The sequence below is a fragment of the Coptis chinensis genome, chromosome 1 (genome assembly GCF_015680905.1).
Source record: "Coptis chinensis isolate HL-2020 chromosome 1, ASM1568090v1, whole genome shotgun sequence".
Taxonomy (NCBI): domain Eukaryota; kingdom Viridiplantae; phylum Streptophyta; class Magnoliopsida; order Ranunculales; family Ranunculaceae; genus Coptis; species Coptis chinensis.
The window spans coordinates 4,684,837-4,702,534 of NC_141456.1; the positions used below are offsets into that span (position 1 = coordinate 4,684,837).

The 17,698-nt window shown below is 40.7% G+C and overlaps 1 protein-coding gene across 1 annotated transcript; it reads right to left on the bottom strand.

The window, feature by feature from the left end:
- Positions 1-11,208: 11,208 nt before the first annotated feature.
- LOC147521506 (uncharacterized) lies at positions 11,209-12,162 on the bottom strand. The gene has a single exon (XM_086565866.1). It carries the CDS (start codon positions 12,160-12,162, stop codon positions 11,209-11,211), a length of 954 nt encoding a protein of 317 aa, XP_086421992.1.
- Positions 12,163-17,698: the final 5,536 nt, after the last annotated feature.

Here is a 17,698-nt window from a genome sequence, read left to right on the forward strand (position 1 = left end):
CGTATAAGAAAGAAGACTCCACGGCGAATTTGGAAAGCCTTTACGCGATTTTGAATTAACTCCGCTTAATACCAAATATCGCGGTAGTTTCGACAAAATCAAGGATAAGAGTCTGCTTTCCTCCGCCGTTTCCCTTAGCGGCGACACTAAAAGCGACTTCGCGATAAATCGTTATGGTGCAAATTTCATAATGATTATGGTCATGAGACGGAGAATTGTCGATCTTTGCGGGGAAGAATTGAAAAGCTTATGCAGAATGGAAAACTTGATCAATATGTGCAGAAGAAAGTAACAACTCAAGCTTTAACTATCACTGATCACAATGTCATTAAGGTTGGACATGCCATTATTGATTCATTGTCCAATACTCAGCGGAAAACTGCTCGCCGTTCTAAAGTCAAATATCATCTAATTTGTATGCGAAGTTAAGCGGGATCAATTTAGGTGGAAGGTTTTATACGGAGACTATTGAAGATGAACCATTATGTTTCACGACCAAGATCTAATGGAAGCGTGCATGTTCCTCATTATGATCTTTGTCGTGATAGCTGCTGCGATATATCGGTTGTATCGTGTACAACGATATAATGATCGACACTGGTAGTTCGGCTAAGCGTCATGTTTTCGGGTGTTATCGCAAAGTATTCCTTTTATTGATAACTTGGTCACTTACGAAAATCGCCTATCGTTGGTTTTGATGGTACCGCTACTCATTCGCGTTGGAAAGGTGTCTCTCCGGTCACTCTTATGCGAGAGAAGGAAGTCAATATTGATTTCTTATTGATGGATTGTAAATCCCCTTACAATGTCATCCTTGGTAGAGATTGGATTCATTATATGGAAATTTGTCGTCTCAACATATCATCAAGCCATCAAGTTCCCATTCAATAAAAAGTATGTAAGGTCTTGGCGATCAAAGTGGCATCTCTAATTTGCCCGCGACAATGTTCTCGATGATTATAAGAAGTCCGAAGTTGTTGGACGAACTATTCGAGTTCAACGCGCCGTCAAATAGCAATTCTGACATCGGGACCTTCGGTTTACTCTGCCAATAGAAATGTTGAAGGACCCGACGGTCGATCCACTTTTAGAAGTTCAAATTGGCCAACTCCACGAAGAGACTACTTTTATTTGGCCGAACTTCCGGAAGAGGAGAGACAAGAGCTTATTTTGTTATTAGCGGAAGAATAATCATGTGTTTGCTTGGCGAATAGAGCAAATGCACGGTATAGATCCTTTCGGTGGCTTGTCATAAACTTCGACATTGATCCTAATGCAAAACCGGTTCGACAAAAGCCCGAAGGATGGCCCCGATAGAAAGATGAAAGTGAAAGGCGAAATCGACCGTCTCTTGTCTGTTAACTTTATAAGGCACGTGACTTATCCAACATGGATGTCAAATGTTGTCGCGGTGCCTAAAAAGAACGGCAAATTACGTGTTTGTATCGATTTCACAAATCTCAATAAAGGCTTGTCCGGTTCATCCATATCCATTGCCTCATTATATCTGAAATGGTCGATGCAACATCCGTTTTCAGCGTTTGTCTTTTTGGATGCTTATTACGGTTATCATCGATTCCGTTATTCATTGAGGACCAAGAGTTCATCGCATTCATTCTGAGACCAAGGCATTTTTCATTACGAGGTAATGCCTTTCGGTCAAAAACGGCGGAGCCACATATCAAAAGCTAGTCAACACTATTTTTTCGACCTACTTGGAAAGGCGATTCGAAGCATACATCGATGACATGGTTGTCAAATCTACAAAAGCACGATCATCTTCTTGATTTGCAAATTTGTTTTCGACGGACTCTCAATGTCAACATCGCGTTTGAATCCGGCTAAGTGTTCTTCGGTTTATCATCACGGTAAATTCTTAGGATACATGATGACTAGGCGGAATTGAAGCAAATCCGGATCAGATTTGTCATCTTGAAATGCCTTCTCCGGCGTCAAAGAAAGAAATTCAACGACTTACGGGGCGGCTTGGCTGCCCTAAATCGCTTTATCTCTCGGTATTACGATCGATGCCGTCTTTTTCCAAACATTGAAAACGATCAATTTGGGCCGGAGGATTTGTGAAGTTGCATTTCGTCATTTGAAAGCATACTTAGTCCAACCTCGGTTCTTACCCGGATCAAAAGCGGGGCAGCCTATAGGTCGTATTTAGCCGCCCGATCATGCCGTAAGTGCCGTCTTATTTGTCAGCGGTGGCGATGGGCGTCCTATATTCTTTGTTAGCAAGACTCTTTACAACTGCTTTGAAACAAGATATTCTCGAGTGGGAAAATTGCATTGGCTTTGGTTCATCTTTGCCCGACGTCTTAAACCTTATTTCGGGGGGCGAAGTCGTCAAAGTTTATCACGGAATATCCATCGCGAAAGCTTTTAAGTAATGCTTTCGGGGAATCAAGTAAGCCGCCATGAGAATGGGAAAGTTACCTTAAGCTTATAGCATTGTGTTTGAAACTTCGCCGCGGTGAGAAAAGGACAAGCTTTGGCTTCGCTAATGGCTGATTTTCCAATTGAGGATATTCTTATGTCTGACGCGTTACTAGACGAAGAGAATGTCGTCGACAACACGCCATTACCTCTCAGGGATGATGATTTGCCAAACTTATCAGATGTATCTGCTGATTGTTGGATTGTTTACACTGATGGTTCGCATAATAAATATGGCTCCGGTATTGGGTGTGTAATCTTGCAACCGAATGGAGAAAAAATTGAGAAGTCAGTGCGTTTGGGTTTTGACGCTTCAAATAATGAGGCCGAGTACGAAGCTGTCATTTGCGGCTTGCGCACTGCTCTTCACTTGGGGGCGACTAAGCTACAATTATTCCGCAGATTCTAAGTTATTCGCTAGCCGGTTTGGTGGATCATTATGCATTTCGTGGCGATAGAATGGCGGCTTATGTGGACTTAATTCATCGGATTGCTTTCGAAATTTTGATTCTATCGAAGATAATGCGGCGTCCAGCGTCATGGCGTCGCGACATCGCGGATTCTCTTGCTTATTTATCCGCTTGGCGGTTAAGTCGGATAAGCCTCGCCGGATAACCATTGAATTTCAAAAGGAAGAAGTATCGATCACGTCCATCGAGGATGTGCGCGATATGTACATCACTCGAGTTGTTTTCATCAAGACATTTTTACGAGGAATCATGTTATGCCAATTTGATATCTCCTCAGGCGACTTCGAAGGCCAATGGCGTGATCTTGATAATCAAAAGCTGTCATTGCAGGAAAGCGCTTTGATCCACAACTTATGCTATCGGATGACCACAATGATCACATCGATGATATTGTCACCGGTTCATACCGGCGGCGATCATGAAAGTGACAATGCTCGGAGGTTCACGATATAGAGCTAAGTTTTCCACTTACACCTTGTGGCGAAGATGATTGGCGTCTTCCTTATATCACATATTTACATGATCACATCTTGCCTCCGATCATAAAGTGGGTGATCGTGTAAAACGCGATGCTTGGAAATATTGTCTCATATCGACTTGAGCGATTGCATTTGCAACTTTATCGCAAAGGCACAAGTCTTAAACCTATAGCCGTTGTGCCAGAGTGAAGGTTGAAAGGTTTCTGGCGGAAATTCATTCGGCCTATGTGGGAACCACTCCGGGAAGCGAAGTCTCTCATAAAGCAATGACACAAGGATCTTTGGTGGCCGTACATGCAAAAGGATGCTAAGCGTTTGTGCGAGAAGTGTGTTCCTTGTCGAAATATGCTAACATGGGAAATCTTCCAAAGAACGGAACTTCATCAATTTTGAGCCCTTGGCGTTTGCAAAGTGGGGTCTTGACATCGTCGGTCCTCTTCAAAGCTCTGGCGGTGTTAGTTTCTTACTCGTCGTGGCCGATTATTTTACCAAGTGGGGTGAAGCTATGCCCTTAGCCCGGATCCATGCTTCGGATGTTAAAAATTCTTATGGCGACATTGTTTGTCGTTTGGTATTCCAACATCATTGACTTCCGACAATGGCAAACAATTTGATCTTTGAAGAAATTCAACAATTTTGTTACGACTTGAAGATTAGTCACAATTTCGGCACCATACCATCCTCAAGCTAATGGACAAAGTGAAGCTACTAACAAATCCATTCTTGCAATGCTCAGCGGCGACTTCAACGGGCCAAAGGAAATTGGGTTAAGGAACTTCCTGCGGTTATGTGGGCTTATCGAACCACACCTAAGCATTCATTTGGATTTTCTCCGTTTAATCTTGCTACTGATGGAGGCGGTCTTGCCTACTGAGTTGATGACACCAACCACCACGAACTTCTAGCGTGGAATTAGAGTCAAATGATCAAGCACTTGCTTTCAAGCCAAAGCCTTGATAGATGAGACAAAGAGATGTTGGTCTTCAGCGTTAATTAGTTATCAAAGGCGATATGAAAGCGAAAATATGACAAGAAAGTTAGACTTAAAGTGTTTGAGAAAGATGGTGGGTACTCTGTGAAAAGAGCGAGGTTGATAGATTCCGGTAAATTTGGAGAAAATTGGGCCAGTCCATACATCATAGATCGCCTCGCCACCAAAGGATCTTATTTTCTCGAGATTTAGATGGGAATGTTCTCGATAAGCCGTGGAATCGCGTTTCATCTGCATGAAGTTCTATAAGTAGATTTTAGTTGTGTTTTCCGTTATCACGGAGAAATAAAATAATACAATATCTAGTTTGTTACCGGTTCGGGCATGTATTTTCCGTTGTTATCTTTGCATTTTGTAAGACTTCGGTAATCAATAAAAAGCGGTTATTTCGCCGGTTCAATGGTATGATTTTGGTTTTAGCGAACCTTATAATCGCTTACGACAAAATCGGCGAAATTACCACGTTTAATTTAAATCGGTCTAAGTTGAACGCTTTTACGCTTCGCTTAGTTCATTACTATCGCTACACCAAAATCGGCGAAGTTACTGGCGTTTAGCTTTGTCGATCTAAGTTGAAGCGCTTTTACGCTTTCAGCTTAGTTCATTACTATATCGCTACACCAAAATCGGCGAAGTTACCACGTTTAATTTCAATGTCGGTCTAAGTCGAAGCAGCTTTTCGCTTAGCGTTACTATCGCTACAACAAAATCCGGCGAAGTTACCGCGTTTAATTTCGTCGGTCTAAAATCGAAGCGCTTTTCGCCGGCTTAATTCATTATTATCGCTACAACAAAATCTGGCGAAATTACCGCGTTTAATTTAAATTCGGTCTAAGCTTTGAAGCGCTTTTACGCTTCGCTTAGTTCATTACTATCGCTACACACCAAAATCGTGACGGTTCTGGCGTTTAGCTTTGTCGATCTAAGTTTGAGCGGCTTTTATGCTCGCTTAAGTCGTATTATCGCTCGACAAAATCGGCGAACTTACCACATTTAATTTCGATCCGTCTAAATTGAAGCGATTTTACTTATTTTTCGCTTAGTCGGTTACTCGCTTATGCTATGTCAACATCGATGAAGTGCCCGTTTCGTTTTAAAGTCGGTTACGCATGAACATTTTTCGCTCAATCTAATTTTGCAAGCTTAAAGTTAGCATTGGGGGCGTTTCAACAACATTGTCAGTTTTCCATAGGTATGTTATTTGACATCACACTGATATTCAATAGCCAACACATACTTTATTTTCATAAAAATAATTTTTAGCTCTACGGTATTACATATACTTTCATAATCACATGTTCATTGGTTTGGGAAAATCCAATGGTTTCTTCCCAACTTTTCGCATATACAACTCGTACAAATCTTTGTAATTCATCTTCTCACGTTCTAGTTCATCTCCCGTTTCTACTAAAGTCTCTGTCAGTTGTCTTACGGACGATTCACAGTGTGCCATTTGCACATGATCTTGGCGAGCATTTCGTTTAAATCGTCATTAAGCATTGTTATTTTTCTCAACCTCTTTTGCGCGCGTTTAAGTTCGATCTTTGGTCGCCACGAGTGACTTCAATTCTATCACATCTGCTTTTAAGTGTTTGTGTTCCTCCGTTATCTCCGAGGCTTTCCCCAAATTCTTTCGTGCGCCATCTCCTCCCTGCTTCTTCCGTCCATTTCGGTTAAGTTTTGTTTTCGTCTTCTAACTTTTTGATGGTTCCGCTTAACGCTTTGTTTGCCTCTTCCAATTTTGGTTGAGTATCTTCGCTTTCTTTATTTCTTCTAAGGCATTGACTTCATTGAGCGATATTTTTCTTCGCGACTTTTTCATGAATTTCTTTGGCCATTACTACGCCCGTTTTTAACTGCGGAGGAAAAATATATATATATATATATCTGAGTTCATCATTTTTTGACTTAAACACAAGTTTGCAATAAGCGATAAAAATAATACTATCATACCTGGTTTATACTATCGAAGATCATTGACATTGCTCTGTCATATTCTCCGATGTTCTCCGTGATTACGGTCACATTTTTGATATTTTTTGAGCCCTTTCATTGCGTAATCGAGGCGACTCCTTCACTTCGTTTTTCGGACTTGAACATCTCTGCTTCAACTACCAATTTCATCGGATTAGTGTTGGACACTCATTTCTTTACCGCCCTAACGCGCAATAATAAAAATCAGCGATCAACTTACCATTAACAGATTCGTGGTTTTCCTCCATCGCGTAGTATTACCCACGGCGCCACTTGCGATGGTGGTTGTTGGATTCGTTGCTCCTGCATTTTGCTTTGCCGTTTATTTTCTTTCACCGACTTTGTGATCATTGCACTATCTTTTGTCCGTATCCTTTGTTTCATTCTTTTTTCTGTATATACCAAACCCAGAGCGAGATATTACATTTCACCACACTTTTACATATTTATGTTTTCTCACGGTGCATACCTTTTCCTCTTGGTGTTCGTATGTATTATATTTAAATGCGGGATGTTTGGTGCATTGTAGTCTCGTCCCTCGAGGCATCATACATTATACCGTTGGTTGTCTCTCTTGGTCTCCGTTAAGCCCGTTTTCTTGTGGCACATCTTCTTTTGTATGCAGTTCACTTTTTTGCTTGGCAAACTCGGCACTAATTCTCGCCGTGTTAACTCCGTTCCATCTTCTTTTTCACTATCACCGCCATTTGCCGAATATTGCATTTACGAGACTCTTATTCTTCTTTGCCATTTCGCTTTGTGTCTCCTTGGACTTATCGGGCGTTGTTCGATACCCCATAATTCGAAATCGGCGATATCATCAAAGTAGCTCGGATCTACCAATCTTTCATGAGCATTCATGAAGAAGAACCGAAGATTGCTCTCCACTTCCTTGTCCAATTCAATGCGGTAGTATACTCGGCGTTTTTACGTTAGACACAAAATAACTTCGTGTTAGTCAACGGTTTAATCGTGTAGTATAGTTTTCAATACTTATGTTTTGGCTTACCTCGAAATTTGTTCGGCACTTTAAACTCTGCCGGATTCCACTTCCCCTGCAAGCGATGCGAAATCTATCCCATCCGGTATACTTTTGGAAACCCTTTAAAACTTCTATTTGAATCCTTGAATTCAATTTCAAATTTTATGTACCCTTTCGTCGGTATGGCTTTTCGGTCGCATCAGCGAAAATTTCTTGAGCCCGAACCTTCATTAAATTCATTTTGTAAGCGGTGCGGCTCTCGTAAAGATTAGCGAGCGATATTGGCGGTTGTCGGTGCAATTTGCCACCACTCCGATAATGCGCTATTTCTTTGCTTTCAGCGGAATTGCGTTCCTGCAATTTAATTGTGTGTAAGCCATTACTACTTCATCTTCTTCGACTTCCGTTTTAAACTTCGTACACTTCATCCATCTCAAATTTCGAGTCCTAGTATTTTTTACGTATTTCCTTAAAGCGACCATCGGTAGCGGTTCGGATGGTCATTTGTATCTGTCACCTTCTTTCCACCTCACCAAGTCTGCGTTCGTCATCGAGTTTTTTTCTTCTCGATTATATTTCATCCGTATATTACGGTAGTTTCTACCTGGAAAAAAAAACACATAGCATCGGGTCAGATAGGTCGAAAATCGGGACAGAAAGCTCAGAAACCGGCCCAACAAAACAAAATAGAACTGGTCCCAAAACTTAATTAAGTTGGGCCCAAACAAAACATTTAAATTACGACCCACACAACTTAAAATAGAATCCGGGCCCAAACCCAACCGACCCACTTAGTTGACCCAAGCCCAAGCCCAAGTTAGGTTTATTCGCTTTCATCTTCTCTAGCTCCATGACCCACTAACAATCCGCCACCACCCTACAGCCACCACCGGCAACCTTTACACAAAAAACCCAGCGGTTTTGGTTCTCTGTACAAACCCTATCCACCGATACCCTCAACACGCGATTTTGTTATCTCGACAAAATCGAGGTCGACGCTCGATAATGGCTCCTCTGCGCGGTGGTGTGAATCACAAAGACAAAATCCCAACCCCACCCTAAAAAGCGTTCATATGGATAAGAATCAGCTACAAACACTTGCGTCTTCTTCCTCATTCTTTTTCAGTCCAGGAGGTTCCACATAATTCAAAGCGGCAGAAATTACAATGGGCAATAACCATATGAACCGGTGAGAATCACGAGATTGGGATTTTAAATAGTGCGAAGAAAGGATGAACTTCCTTAAAAGGCGTGTTTTATGGCCGAATGCACGTGAGAGGAGGAAAATTCTTCCTTCCTTTGGAAAATACACCTGTGATGTGATTCCTAGAATGGATATATTGAATTGATCTGACGACCTCCAACATCATTGGCCGTTTCTCTGGCATAATAGAAGTGCAACTAAGAGCTATTTCTAGAGCAGTTGGTTTTTCAAGCCGGGGAAAGACATGCACTGGAAAAACTATATGAATGGAACGAGCTTGACTATGATGGTGAGAGAACATACCTGGCTAGTCAAAGCGCAGACGGAACAAGCTTCAAAACTTCTCTGCGGCGCGTCTATTACATTTGGATGAGAATACAAATTTTTATGGATGGGATGTCGCGGCTACAAACATACTTATATAGGAGTTTCTGAGGTTTTCCAATCTTTGGTGGGATTCTTCTCAACTCGACTTCATCTCTACACTCAATTCTTATCTTATCGAACACTTTGAGTCCAATTTCGTTTTAAATTCCTTTTATTAATATTATTACTAAACTGCCCCTCTATTTAATTTTTTAACGATATAATCCGGCGTATCGCTATTCGGGTGCACATGGCGTCGCCGAATTCAAATTTAAATTTTTTACGTAATCGCGCGGTACAGATGTTTTCGGCAATCGATTTCTTTTGCAATTTTATTTACGTGCATATTTTATTTTTTCTATGCCTTTTCGGCCTTCTTTTATTTACATTGCGTCCTATATCGTTAATTTGACATTATGTCGTTTCAGATAAATTCGAATTTTTTCCGATTGTCATTTCCCTATCGTTTACGTTCACACACGACTTTTCGTATCGTTAATTTGACATTATTTACGTTTCCAATAATTCACGAATTTTTTCCGATTGTCCATTTTCCTATCATTTCGTCCACCACGACACTTTGTTATACATTCCGCTTGCTCTTTTCTTATTCCAAGTTTTCCTTGATTTTTCTTCTCTTCTTTTGCCCATGAACTTTGTTCGCGATGACAAAAGGGGATGTTCGATTTCACCTACGTGTAACGTCCATTGGTAGGAGTCTCTATTTTATTCATTTAATCGGCGGGGCTAAAGCCCGATTTGTAATACCATGGATCAATGTACAATCTATTAACTCACAATGTCAAAAGGTGAACCTTAGCCACATGGCTTTGCCACTAATGTACATTGATTTATGTATCGATTCATTTCTTATCAAAGAGATAATTATCGGTTGAGAGTTATATTCTATCACAATGACTCAAGCTTACAAGAATACTTGAACTACAAGGATTCTCTACTCTACCTATATAAATACAAATCTATTTTTCATTTAGAACTTCGTTCTTGAGACTTGATCAGGGATAATTTGGAGTGCGTAGGCAACCGCTGAAGATGCAAATCTCATCATTCATCGATCACCATCATTTTTTCCATTCACTTTGGATATTAAAGAATCAATGGGAGATGGAACTTGTGGTTTTATAGCCTTGGCTTTAGCATTGGGTTATCGTGAAAAAGAATTGGATAAAAGTACAAGCATCTGTTGGTAGAGTTTTTTTTTTGAAGAAGTTAGAGGTTTTTGGCAGACCTCAACCTGATTGATTACCTTCTCAAGTACATGGTTCCCACCCTATCCATCTCTACCAGAGCTGTAGCTCTGCTATCTAATGGTGGCAGAAAGAAAGAGATACTTTCATCCCAAGTCTTACATAATTTAGAAAGGTAGTCCACCGATTACCTTCCCCGCAAATATGGTTTACATCTAGCTCCTCAAATCGGTTTCTAAACACCGCAAAGGACGAAACAATATTGTCACAAAGCATCATGGTGCTCTTTCCTTCCCATTCAAAATGTTGGATCGCCTCGAGGAGTCGAACACACAGTAATTTTCTTGTACCCTCTATCAATGGCTGCCTTCAAACCTTCCACTATATATTCTATTGCTAATTTGACTGTTGTAAGAAATACTATTATATTTTCTTGACACTTGTGTCATACAATCACATAATATTACAACAGCCGGCCATAAAATTATTATATTTTTGACGCTTGTGCCATACACATCTACATAATGTTGCAAATACCGTCCATGAATTTATTATATTTTCTTGACGCTTTGTGTCATACACGACATAATGTTGCGATAGTCAGCCATAAATTTATTATAATTTCGCGGACGCTTTGTGTCATACACGACATAATGTTGCAATAGCCATCATAAAATATTATTAAAACACCTATCTTGACGGTTTTAACAAAGCCCAAGATAGATAAAAACAAGCGCCATAATATGTCATTTTTTAGTAGTGATAGCTCGCAGCTTCTTGGCCAATCACTGATTTACTCGGGATGAACCAAGAACGCCATTTCTACATTACCTTGCCAATCCCTGAACACCCCCAAAGCCATTGTACTCACTCTACTGCTCCATCGGTGTTCAACATAATCACGTCTTCTGGATTGAGCCATTTTGATCCATGTAGCATGCTTAGACTCGAATCTCACTTCAATGTTCAACCTTGACATTAGCACTCTCAATTCAATAGAGTCTTCAGCCTCTACTAACCTCCTCTGAAGATACAGCTGCATATCATTAACAATCTTGTTACAAAGTTCCTGAGTTGTATACTTCATCTGCTTCATTCTCCGCCTTCCTCTTTCTTCAGGATCTCATGTATTGTAGCTGCCACAAAGGTTCTCCACACTTCGCTCTTTGTGGTGTTCATCCTGCATTTCCGGAAGATACCATACCATTCAGTGGTCGAGTCCTTAACACATCCACCCATTCCTATTACTTTCTTAACCTTGCTCCACACCTCCTTAGAAAACGGGCAATCAAAATAGAGGTGTTTCGAATATTCAGCTGAGCATTCACACAGGCAACAACTCGAATGGCTCAACACCTTCTTCCTTATTAATCTATCCTGAGTTGGTAGTGAACCCACAAATAATTGCCACATAGTAAAAGAGTGTTTAGGAACCACCAACTTCCCCCAAACAATCTTATACCATTTAACCTCCTCCCTAATCTTTCTCATAGCCATGTACGCAGACTTGGATGTATAGTCTCCTGTGACTGAGGGGGTCCAAACAACTCTATCCCTTTCAACAAAGTTATTGATTTGGACTTGTAGAATCTTCTTTCTCAAATCCTCATCCTCTATGTTCCTGATTCTATCATTCCACCTCCCCTCAGATATAACATGACTAACCTTTGTATCTATTGGAAAGTCAAAGAGGTTTCTAACAGAAGGTTGAAGCCACAAAGGTACCTCTGTTAGCCACGGATCATGCCAGAACCAGGTATCCTCTCCGTTTGCTATAACATACTTGATATATTTCCTAGCCATTTTTCTGTGTTGCAAGATACCCCTCCACACCCAAGAGCAGTCACTTGGCACTTTCATTGTCCAGAAGAATTTGTCTTTAATCTGCTGCCTCCATGTCCACTCCACCCAAATAGATTGGTCCTTTGCAGTAATCCTATAAATCAATCCACAGTAAGAAGCAGAGTTTCCATGTTCTCGGTCAACAATACCTAACCCACCTTGTTCTTTAGAGTACCTCAGGACATCATGACTCGCATGGTGCATTTTGCGTTTCATGTCCGGACCTGCCCATAAGAACCTATTACAAATCTTTGCTACCTTATCAAGGACCTGTTTAGGAAGGACAAAAGAGCTGAATACACTTGAAAGACGTAAGAACAGATTTGATAAGTTCTAGTCTTCCCGCCTTTGACAAACATCTATTTTTCCAAATTCTATTCTACCAGGTCATTCTTTCAATCAGCGGAAGACATTCTTTAACCCCCAATCTAGAAGAGGTAAGAGGGAGCCCCAAATATGTAACGGAGGGATAGCCAATGCCACATCCATGACTGCGGCCAGACTCATTACTCTCTATAGAACTCATACTACCCGAGAGTAGAGTTGTTTTAGAGTTACTTAGATGAAGACACATTGCTCGAGCAAAAGAATCAAGGATGTCTTTAATAGCTTCCACCAATCTACCTCACCTTTACAAGAAACAATCACATCATCTGCGGCTCAAGTGAGTTAGACCAAGCTTCTTGCATTTTGAGTGGGCAGATAAAGACTTTGTAACCAACCCCTTCTGAAGCAATCCACTTAACACCTCCATCACCAACACAAACAAGAAAGGGGATACTGGATCACCTTGACGAAGCCCCTTTTTACCAGCAAAAAAACCTTCAGAGGATCCATTAATCAATAAAGAGTAAGATGGAGAGGAATAGCACATCTTCAACCAATTAATGAATACAAGAGGAAATCTGAATCTATGTAAAATCAACTCCAAAGCCTTCCAGTTAACTGAGTCGTAAGCTTTCTTTATGTCCAGCTTAATGGCACATCTCTTTGTTCCATGCTTTCTATTATATCCTCTCATCAGTTCATGTGCAAGGAGCAAATTGTCTTGAATCTTCCTTTCTGGAACAAAAGCAGCTTGAGTTGCGGTTATCAGCTCAGTGTACACGACTTTTAACCTGTTTGTTAGTACCTTTGCTACACATTTATACATAGTATTACAACATGCAATAGGCCTAAATTGTTCAACTGATGCAGGAGCTAAGCATTTCGGAATTAAACATAGGTGAGTTGCATTTATACCTCTATGCATAGTACTACTCGCGAAAATATATTTCACTGCATGAATAAAATCTTCCCCTATAAGATCCCAGCTCTTCTTAAAGAAGAATGCATTGAAGCCATCAGGTCCAGGGGCCTTACTCTCCCCCATAGAAAATAAGGCTAGCTTGATCTCTTCACTTGAGATTTCTAGAGAAAGCGCTTGTGCTTGACCTTGATCCAGTTCCTTCAGCACTATATCTTCAAGAATCTGGCTAGGGCAAGAGTATTGCTCCTCCTTACCTAGAAGGTCAGTGTAGTAAGAGACAAAGGCTTCAGAGACTTGTACTTGCCCCTCTCTTCTATTCCCCTCAAGCATCCTTAACTACCCAAATGCTATTCCTGTTCTTCTTCTCTTTTAGAGCATTGTGAAAGAAGGAGTTCCCTTTGTCTCCATAAGTTAACCACTCTGTGTTGGATTTCTGCCTGAGTTCCTCTTCCTCAATCTGCATAAGGAAACACAATTGAGCCCTAGCTTCTTTTTCTTTACAGCAGAGATTCACATCAAACGGCGTTTGTTGGAGGAGTTTCTGTATAGAATCAAGCTGCTTTCTAGCCCTTTCAGTGTTCTTTTGAAAATCTGTGGAGCTTATCTTGGGCCACCTCTTAAGCAATTGCTTAAGATTTCTAAGCTTCTTGACAAACATGAACGACGGATTGCCACACTTCTGAATATTCCAGGCTTCACTCAATGTAGCAGGAAACTCTGGTATTGCTAACCATTAATTACAGAATCTAAAAGGAGGCTTACATCTAACTCCATCTGAGAATGACAAGACTACAGGTGAGTGGTCAGATATTCCCTGAGTAAGGAACTCGACCGGCGAGTTCTGAAATTCCACTGACCAATCTGCATTAACCAAACATCTGTCTATCTTTGAGTATTTTCTGGTTTGAGCATCTCCAAAGCTAGACCATGTGAAAAAACACCCTGAGGCCTTGTGATCATACAGACCAGTATTGTTTAAACAGTTGACAAAAGGAGTTGTTTCTCTAGGGTGAACTAATTCACCTCCCACTCTCTCAGACGAAAGCAAAACATTATTAAAGTCTCCCATAACACACCATGGTTCTTTAATACTTCTTCCCATGCATACTAATTCCTCCCATAAGACTAGCCTCTCTGATCTGTTATTACTAGCATATATCACCGTCAGCAGGAACTCGTGTTGTACATGTGCAAACATAGTAACTCTGCATGAATAAACCGAGAACTTTCTACCGGTTTTGAACTTTAATCAAACTAGTATTCCAACTCAACCATATTCGACCATAACAATCGCTGGAGTAATTGTTAAGGAACTCCCATGAAGGACAACACATCTGTGATATGACATCAAACTTGTCCATCTTCACCTTAGTTTCTAGCAATCCCAAAAACGCAAGTTTATTTTCAATTCTGAACTTGTTCACTTGTTCAGCTTTATTCTTCTCATTAATACCTCTAATATTCCAACTACTAAGACCTATCATCTATTATATCTTTTCTTCTTGTTCCCTGACCCCTTGGCCTTGTGACCGCCCTTTCCTTGAGATTTCTGACCACTAGACTGAGAACTTTGACTCGGCTCTGGCTCTGGCCCTGAGACTGAGATTGTGCTCGTGATCTTGTGGTAGCACCAGACATAGTAGAGGATACTTCCCCCAAGATTTCTTGATCCTTGAAAAGTTCCCCGCCTGGCTCCGATAGGTTATCCTCCAAGTCCCTTTCCACACCACTAGAGTGAGAAACATATTTCTACCATTATCATAATTCTCTCGTTGCTTTCAACTGCTCATCAAGAACCACTCCCTCTACATTAGGCATTATTGGACCCGGTGCCATTACTTGACCTGCAGGCGACCTGACCATTAGACTCTTGATCTTCCTGCCTCTCGGAGATTTCTCGATGAGGAAGACACAATAGGAGAGTTCGCCTTCTGTTACTCCTAGTCACACTTTCCCATCCTCCAACCGGCCGAGGTCCGTCCGCTAACAACATTATTCGGATCGGTTCCCACCATCGATGTAGTAGCACCTGGCTTTGCTTTTACAAATGTTCTTTGGATCTACCCTCGCTTGAAGGTGCACTCACATGAGAGTTGTTAGTTCTATCCCCTAACAACCCATTTAACACATTAGAGTGTATATTGTTGGTGCCCGAGAGTAACCAACAAAGGTCTATTATTAGTATGTCTCCTCGTGTATTGACAATGTCAACTTCCCTCTCACCTGATCCCTCAATCGCCAATACATGATTTCTAACAATCCCAGTAGCTGTGCTCGGTACATTTCTAGCAACAAGTTCAATATTCTGTGGTGTAAGATCCACAAAGAATTGATTAGCATTGCTTATCTGAGCTACCGGTGAGCGAGAGCATGATGGCTGCATTTCTGGTGCTAAAGTCTGAGCTATATTCCTCTGTCCATCCTCATTTTGTACCACTCTTTTTGCCATTGTTCTTCATCTTCTCTCATCACATCTACTTGCTTTATGACCAAATGTTACATATTTCACAAACCGGTGGTTTCAAGGGTACTCAATACCTATTTTCACCACTCTATTACCCACATCAACCTGTACAAATGAAGGGTAGTCAAATGAGCTTGAAATCGTGACACATACCTTCGCAAAGTCTAACCTTTTTTTTTCTTTGATGTGGCATCATCCATACACCGTGGTCCTCCCACCAGGCTTGCAAGAAAGGAAAGACCTTTGAAAGTCCATAACTCCTTTGGAACATTAGACAACTTAACCCATATAGGTATGGTTTGAATCACGCTTCGCGAAGAGTCTCTACCTCAATGGACCAAGACCTCGATAACGAAAAAATCTTGCCGAATAAACAAAGGGTCCTCCTTCTAGTACCATCGGTTTATCTTCTTCTAATGCAAACGTCATAAAGAATGGTCTCTGTCTGTAGTAATCTCCATTGTACCTTTTAGTTTCCATTTCTTAGTCGAATATTCTTCACATACGGAAATGCCATCCTTTTATCCATAAAATAGCCTACAAGAACATTCTTCCACTCTTCTATGCCTTTCTTCTATGATGTCCCTTGGAGCCCGAAAGAATTCCATTGTTGTAGCTTGGAGTAAAGCTTTGTAAAGTCTGTAGTATTTGTTGAAGAAGAATTACGGAACAACTCACTCCATGAAAGATTAGTATGAGTCGTACCTTCCATGATGTATATAAAGAGCAGGTTAAAACTTTCTCCTCCCCGTCGTGTAGCTGGTATTTCTTACTACAAAAGGAAGTTATTTCTTACGTAGATGAGATAAGAATTATCCACCAACCATTACATACTATTCTAGGTAATAGTTAGGTGCACTAGAACAGGAATAAGTTATGTTAAGTTACTTCCTGTCGCCAGTAACTTGTCCCCATTTTCTAACTTTTGGTTGTTGTTTCCGCAGTTATTTCTTCACAACAGCTGTCTATGTTGGTAGAGTTGAGTTGCTTTAAGTAAGAGTATGTAAAGATGTTCAGTGTTCATGGGTTTAAAAATTGTGTGGAGAACCTTTCAAAATCTGGTACAGATGAATTTATGAAGATGCCCAAGCTAGTTATCTTGCAGCCTTCGGTATCATAACTGCCGCTTGTCTTTTTTTTCAAAGGCAAAGTCCGTCACATTTCTCCCAATCGAGATCAGCTATCCCTAAAAATGGCCCTAATGTTATAAGTATTGGGCTTGTCGAGAACAAAATGTTAAAGCTCAAGCTCAAAACAAACTATGCGATGCCAGAAATTGCGAAGCTCTGGTTTGACTATCATTATCCTACTAACGGTGATTGGGAAACGTATTTTCAACCACGCTTTTATGCATACAAGAAGTTTGTTGGTACAATTCCTGAATCCCGAGGCAAAAAGAGTGGTAGTGGTGGAGTTTGATGGACTAGATAGGAGCAGTTTTACTTCCTTGTTTTGGTTTCTTAAGACTTATTTCGTTGGTGTAGAGAAGTTTCTAGTTTATGTTGTCTTTATTTTAACTAGGTGTTTGGACAGACAGTCCTCTTTAGTGGTCTTTCATTAGTGTCAATAAGTACAATATTATAATTTTTGAATTTGAGTTATTTTGTTTGTTTATAGTCTTTCTTTAGTGTTGATGTATTAGAACCCTGTTTTCCTACTATATTTTCTAGAGGTTGTTGCCTGCTATCATTCCTCCTGTTTCTACAGGTCCATTGTAATAGAGCCACCATTACTCGCTAGCACTGCAGCATAGGAGTCTACCTCCAATCAAATCCTAATCCAATTGCATTCCACAGCTTTCTCAACGCATGTATAAGGCTAAGACCTGACTGGCCGGAGGCGTACTATAGGAAAGGGGTTGCATGGGCTACACTAAAAGTGAGTGAATTTTCTTAATCTTTCCATCATCCTTGAAAATATGTGCTCATATCTCAACTGGGGATTTGCTAATATATACTGCGGAAGTGCAAAAATTCAACTTGGCACCAAATGCATTCTTTGAGGGTTTGAGGCGGGATCCTGAAGAC